The sequence below is a fragment of the Gavialis gangeticus genome, unplaced genomic scaffold (assembly GCF_001723915.1).
Source record: "Gavialis gangeticus isolate Ggan-Ray unplaced genomic scaffold, GavGan_comp1, whole genome shotgun sequence".
Lineage (NCBI taxonomy): Eukaryota > Metazoa > Chordata > Crocodylia > Gavialidae > Gavialis > Gavialis gangeticus.
Window position 1 is genome coordinate 163,372,310 of NW_017728992.1, and position 6,090 is coordinate 163,378,399.

General features: G+C 45.0%; 1 protein-coding gene across 9 annotated transcripts in view; it reads right to left on the minus strand.

Annotated features, from left to right (window-relative positions):
* The window catches only part of UBR5 (ubiquitin protein ligase E3 component n-recognin 5), a 175,212-nt gene that overhangs the window by 43,597 nt on the left and 125,525 nt on the right, over positions 1-6,090 (minus strand). For all 9 annotated transcript variants that reach the window (XM_019528036.1, XM_019528038.1, XM_019528037.1 and 6 more), the window contains 3 exons: positions 4,620-4,731; positions 1,769-1,900; positions 711-968 (listed from right to left, as the gene is read on the minus strand). In XM_019528036.1, coding sequence (XP_019383581.1) covers positions 711-968; positions 1,769-1,900; positions 4,620-4,731 — 502 coding nt within the window. The remainder of the gene's footprint in view (positions 1-710; positions 969-1,768; positions 1,901-4,619; positions 4,732-6,090) is intronic.

A 6,090-nucleotide genomic window follows, 5' to 3' on the forward strand; every position in this document is an offset into this window, starting at 1 on the left:
GTTCATTTTGGAATCAATAATGACACCAAGATCCTTTTCTGCCTCTGTGCTGACTAGAAGGGAGTTCTCCAGCCCGTAGGTATGCTGCTGGTTCTTCCTCCCTATGTGCAGTACCTTGCACTGGTCAGTATTGAATCCCATCCTGTTCTCATCCACCCACCCCTGTAACCTGTCTAGATCTAGTTGCAGCCAGTCCCTCTTCTCCAGCATGCCCATTTCTCCCCACATCTTAGTGTCATCTACGAATTTGAACAAGGTTCTTTTCACCCCCTTGTCCAAATCGCTGATGAAGATGTTGAACAGTGCAGGCCCAAGGACCGAGCCCTGGGGGACCCCACTGCCCACATCCCTCCAGGTCAAAAAAGACCTGTCCACTACCACTCTGTGGGTGTGGCCCTCCAGCCAATTTGTGACCCATCTGACTGTGTAGGCATCAACGCCAGTCACCTAATTTTTTAAATGAGAAGGCGATGAGAGACAGTGTCAAAGACCTTCCTAAAGTCCAGAAAGACTACGTCCACCGCAAATAAAAATATTCTATTCCATGATCTTAACTAGTACAGATAAATAACTTTATGACTTCCTCTTAAGCAAAAATGAGGAAAGATCACAAGGTAACTATTGTATTTAATTCTAAAAAAGAAACAATGAAAACAAGGAGCAAAATGCAATTTAGCTAATGCTCATACATTCATTTTGACCAGACTTGCCTGCTTGGGTGGACGTGCTGGATGGAGCAGTACTAGTGGTTCTCTGATTCTGGGTGTTTCGTACAGCCCACTGCATTGAACGGGGAGCCTGGGCAGCACCATTGGCATGGGAGCTATTTGTGGTTCTCTCTAGAGGCTCATCAAGCATGAAGGTCTCCTGTTCTATGTCATCACTTTGGCTACTACTGCTGTCTGAATCACTGGAGTCATTTGACTGAGAGTCATCCTCAGAGAAAAATGCGGGAACACTGCTAGCACCTAAGTACAAAAAAGCCTTTACAGTAACTAAGCAACAAACAATTAAGTCACAGTTGGGCTGCAGGAAACAGAATAAAGCATTTAAAATGTTCTTCCTAAAAATACCACTTACAGAATATTGTACAACTGCTCACATAACACAATTAACAAATGGCCCCTACAATGCTACAGTTTTATGAAGTGAATTTTTAAGAAGTGACTGCCCGTGGCCTCAACTCTAATGTTGAAGGCAGATAAAAACCACTTGCAAAAATCCTTAAAATGATCCACTAAGTTTTGTAAATGCAGTGTCCAGGTTACACAGTGAAAAGAAATCTTGTAAATTGAGATTAACATTCCCAGATGTTTTCAAACTAACCCAAGCAGCAATTCCTAAGCAATCAAATCATATGAAAAACTGTACTAGTGTAAGAGCCTATATCTCCAAAAGGACTGCATGCTGGCTTACCTCTGTAGATAAAGGAAGAAAAAGAGTAGGGCAATCTTACAAGAGGAGGAAAAATCATTTAGCTTGTTGCATGTCTGAGTTTTCTTCTTCCTCCTCATTAGAAATTGGCAACAGTGGGTGGTGGGAAATACCTCATCTCTCTCAAGTTCAGTTCCAAGAGCAATAGAGGACAAAGAATGGACAGTGTGTGGGTTTTCAAAGATTACCTGTCAACCTCTGGGATGGGTAGTCTGTCCTGTCCTTGTTTAAACCTGTATTTATTCACTTAGACATACTCTTTTATCATTCAAATCCTGGTATCTTAAACAACTATGAAAAGAATAATAATAAGAGTTAGGAAGAAATGTTGCACCTGCTTCTGATCCAGCAGTGGCTGCAGTGACAACACTTCTACGTCCACTAGCATTGTCCTGGTTGCTGTGGTTACTTTCACTGTCACTTTCTGTTTCAGCTGCTGCTAGCAGATCCAGCTCCATGTCACTGCCTAAAAAAAATACAACCCCCATCCAAATCAATATTAAACCAACTTATGCTTAAAAACTGTAAGTACATATGAAAGCACACTGCATGGCATTTAGAGTTGCAACAGGTTTTGTTTTTTTATACAGACAAAGGGAGAGAGGGTAATCACTAAGCATCTTACCATCATCTTGCTTCCATAAATCCTGGCAGAAAAACCATTAACCAAAGTTTTAAGAACTCCACTCAAAACCAAAAGATTCCACAATTAAAGCTGAACTCACAGCCTCTACTCCCTGTACATGGCTTAAAATAGTCCGTTTACAGGACCACATTGTCTTGGGTAATTAAAATGGGCACACTGAATATACCAGGAACATGCAAAACCTTCAGGTTATAGACTAGGGGTCAGCAACGTTTTCAGCCAGAGGGCTAAAACACACCCCAACCTCAGCCCACTCATCAACCTGGCATGCCACAGGCAGACAACAGGGGAGCCACAAGGGGCCTGATCCTCAGTGCTAGCAATGGAAGCATGGGCATCTATGGTGGATGGTGGGGGAGGAGCTAACGTTACATTGCCCTGGCCCTTTCCCTGCCACACACCCCAGGCACCCACAAAGCACAGGCTGCTCGCAACAGGCAGGCTATAAATAGCTGCACTGGAGTCTGGAGCCCTGGCCTGGCTCCGTAGCCAGTGGCAGTTGCGCACATGCCTTGGGGTGCACAGCAGGGAAGGGACTGAGACAAATGTGCAGCTACTGTCACCAATGAGCTGGGTGGAGCTCTGCAGACCTCCCTGAGGTGGCTTGCAACTTCCCAGTAACCTGCCATAACTGCCTTGGGCTCTAGGCAGGCCCCTGCTGTCCACCACAGAGTCAGGGCTGCTCGCAGAAGGCAATGTGGAGGCTGAAAACAGCTGCACTGAGGTCTGCAGAGCCCTGGCTTGGCTTCACTGCTGGCAGTGGGTACATGTGCACTTCTAGGAAAATGGCAGGGGAGGGGCCAGAGTCACACTGTCCTTAAGGCACACATGCAGCTGCCATGAATCCCACATGGAGATCCAGACCCCAGTGCAGCTGTTTGCAGCCTCTCAGCTGTGCCTACTCCAAGCAGCCTGGGTTCCATGGCCAGCAGCAGCTGCCCAGAGCCTGGGCTGGCTGAGGCATGCCGAACAAACTGGCCTGAAGTGCCATGCTCTGCCACACATGCTCTAGGAGTTGCCTACTGCTGTATAGACAGAAGTAGTATATCATGTTGATGTCAAATGATACCTATACAAGCAGTTGTGATGCAACTATTATTTCTGCATGCCTCTGTAGAGATAAGCATAGCAAAACTGCTGCAACTTTAACCCTGTTTCAAAAAGTTAGTTACAGTGATTTCACTAACTTGTATGCAGACACAAGTTAGAATCACAGAATCATGGGAAATTATGGTTGGAAGAACCTCAGGAGGTCATTTAGTCCAACCCCCTGTTCAAACCAGGATCCCCATATCAATCCAGCCAAGGTATTGTCTAGCCAGGTCTTTAAAACCTGCTAGGATGGAGATTCCACAACCTCTCTGGATAGCCTGCTCCAGTGATTTACACCTCCCTCCTAGTACGGAAGTTTTTCCTAATATCTAACCTAAACTTCCCATGCTGCAGCTTGATACCATTGCTCTTTGTTAACTGTCACCATTGAGAATAGCCTAGCTCCATCCTCTTCGTAACCATCCTTCAGACTTTAACAGGCTATTATTAAATCCCTCCCTCTGTTTTTCTCTAGACTAAATAAGCCCCTCAGCCTCTTCTCATAAGTTATGTTCCCCAGCCCTCTAACCATTTTCACTGCCCTCTGCTGGACTTTGTCCACATCTTTTCTATTGTTGGGGAGGGGAGGCAGGCAACACTGGACATAGTACTCCAGATGTGACCTCACCAGTGCCAAATATAATCACTTCCCTCAATATATTGGCAACAGTCCTACTAATGCAGCCTACCATGCTGGTAGCCTTCTTTGCAACACGGGTACACTGTTGACTCATATACAGCTTACTGTCCACTGTAACCCCCAGGCCCTTTTCTACAGAGCTGCTGCTTAGCCAGTTGGTCCCCAACCTGTACCACTACATGGGATCATTCAGTCCCAAGTGTAGAACTTTGTACTTGTCCTTACTGAACTGATGCATTCCCCCACACACGAGCTTCCCCTCTCCTTTTGAAGCAGTTACAGGTACATTTGTCCATAGCCCTAGATAATTATATTCTGACAACAAAATCCATGTTGCCATTCACGCTTCAGTTTTGAGGGTGGTGGTTTTGGTTACTCCAAAATCTAGAGAAATCACAACCACAAATGAAGTTGATTCAATGGAAACACTGGAACAGCCCTATGTTCATAAACCTGTCATGTCACATTTGAATGCATCTGAAGTCCACCTAAGCTAGAATACTGTTTAATAGGGACAGGTGCAAACCAATTCAGACACAGAGGAGGATCACCCACTCAATTTATGGAGCCATTTGCCCATGAAAAGTTCTTCCATAGCTCCCCACTGGTGTAGAAATTTAGTTTCAAGAGAACAGTGGCAATCAATACTGACACCACTTCCCCATCACCTAACTGCCAAGCCTACAGGCCAGATGATATGGCCCTGCAAGCAGGGCCACGGCCCGATCTGGCACACAGGGCTGGGTACTGCATTGGCCCCATATACCAGATTGTTGAATTGCTGAATAAAACTTAAAAGGATCATACCATCTTCATCATGTTCATCATGCTGTCCTTCTGCTTCAGCATTCTCCTCTCCATGTTCTTCTTGTTCATCATGGTGGTCCTCTTCTCCAGCTACCCCCTCTACCACCTCAACCTGAAATGAGCATTGTATTTTTATGATATGTCTTATTAGACTGCATTTAAACCGTCAAGGAAGGTGTGAACCAAGTACTGCTTGAGGCTAAGCTACCTGTTTTTTCCCCAGAGTTTAGTTTGACAATGCTGTTTCTTAAAATAGCATCTATGTAAAATTAACCTGCACTTTTAGAAGTGCAGATCAACAAGAAGGATTCGTTTTTGGTGCTGTGTTGTATGACAGCTCATTTTATGGCCCCCAAAAGTAAATGCCCTAGAAAAGTCTAGGCCTCCAAATAGATTTTCCTGGACATTAGAATCTAATATTGAAAGCAAAATTTGACCATAAATACTAGGAGTAACCAATTATTTCTGAATTTACAGAATCTTGACCATCTACCTGGTAGATTCTGCAAGGTAATGTGTCAAGATTAACATCTCTAGTAGCAAAGCTACACATTGGGTGCATCTACACATATAATTTACTACAGTTGACTAAATAGCTCTGAAGTAAAAGTACCACCATCTACACATGTACTGGTATTAGGGCGTACTAAATTAGCTAACTCTGCCATAAGATAGTACTGTTGGGATCCCCAACAATACTATCTTACCGCAGAGTCATTTAGCCTGCTGAAATGCATGTGTAGATGGTGCAGGGGGTGGCTGGCGCATGAGGCTGCTAAAGTATAGGGGCTGACTGCTGCCACCCCCTGCACTTCAGCACCTTCACGCCCCAGCCAGCCTTTCTGCCCATTGATGCTGCCAGCCAGAGCCCAGGGCTGACCCTCCCTTGAGCCCGCTGCCGGCGCAGGGCTGCTACACACCGGCTCAAAGTCCTGGGCACATGTGTAGACGCTGTGCCTGGAAGCAGTTGACTGTAGCTGAAACAGCTCCGGAATTACTGCTGAGCATTCATTTCATGTGTAGGTGCACCCACTAAGACTGTTACACCACCTTATCACTCGATATGTAAACACTTTGGTACCGCAGCACATGACAGACTGAATGCTGTTTAATAATGTTCTGAATCTTGTTAAGATTCTGCAGATTGCAAGACATTAGACATGCCATAAACGTGTGTACAAACATGTTAGTCCATTCCCATTTACACGTCCAGGATGAACTCTACTGTAATCATTTCAGATGTTACTGAAATGATTAGTTTTTTCCCCCCAGAGTTTCAGGTAGGGTTTTGTTACAATGTAACACTTGCAGCCTATGGAATTCACATGCAGCATTCTTATACCGGGTTACAGTAAAAGCCCTGTCATCCAGCATTTTACTAACTGGCATTTCTATTAACCAGAATTTCTGGCTGGCTGGCTAAACACAAGGTGGGGGGGGGAGGAGGAGAAAAACAATCACTCAGGCAGTG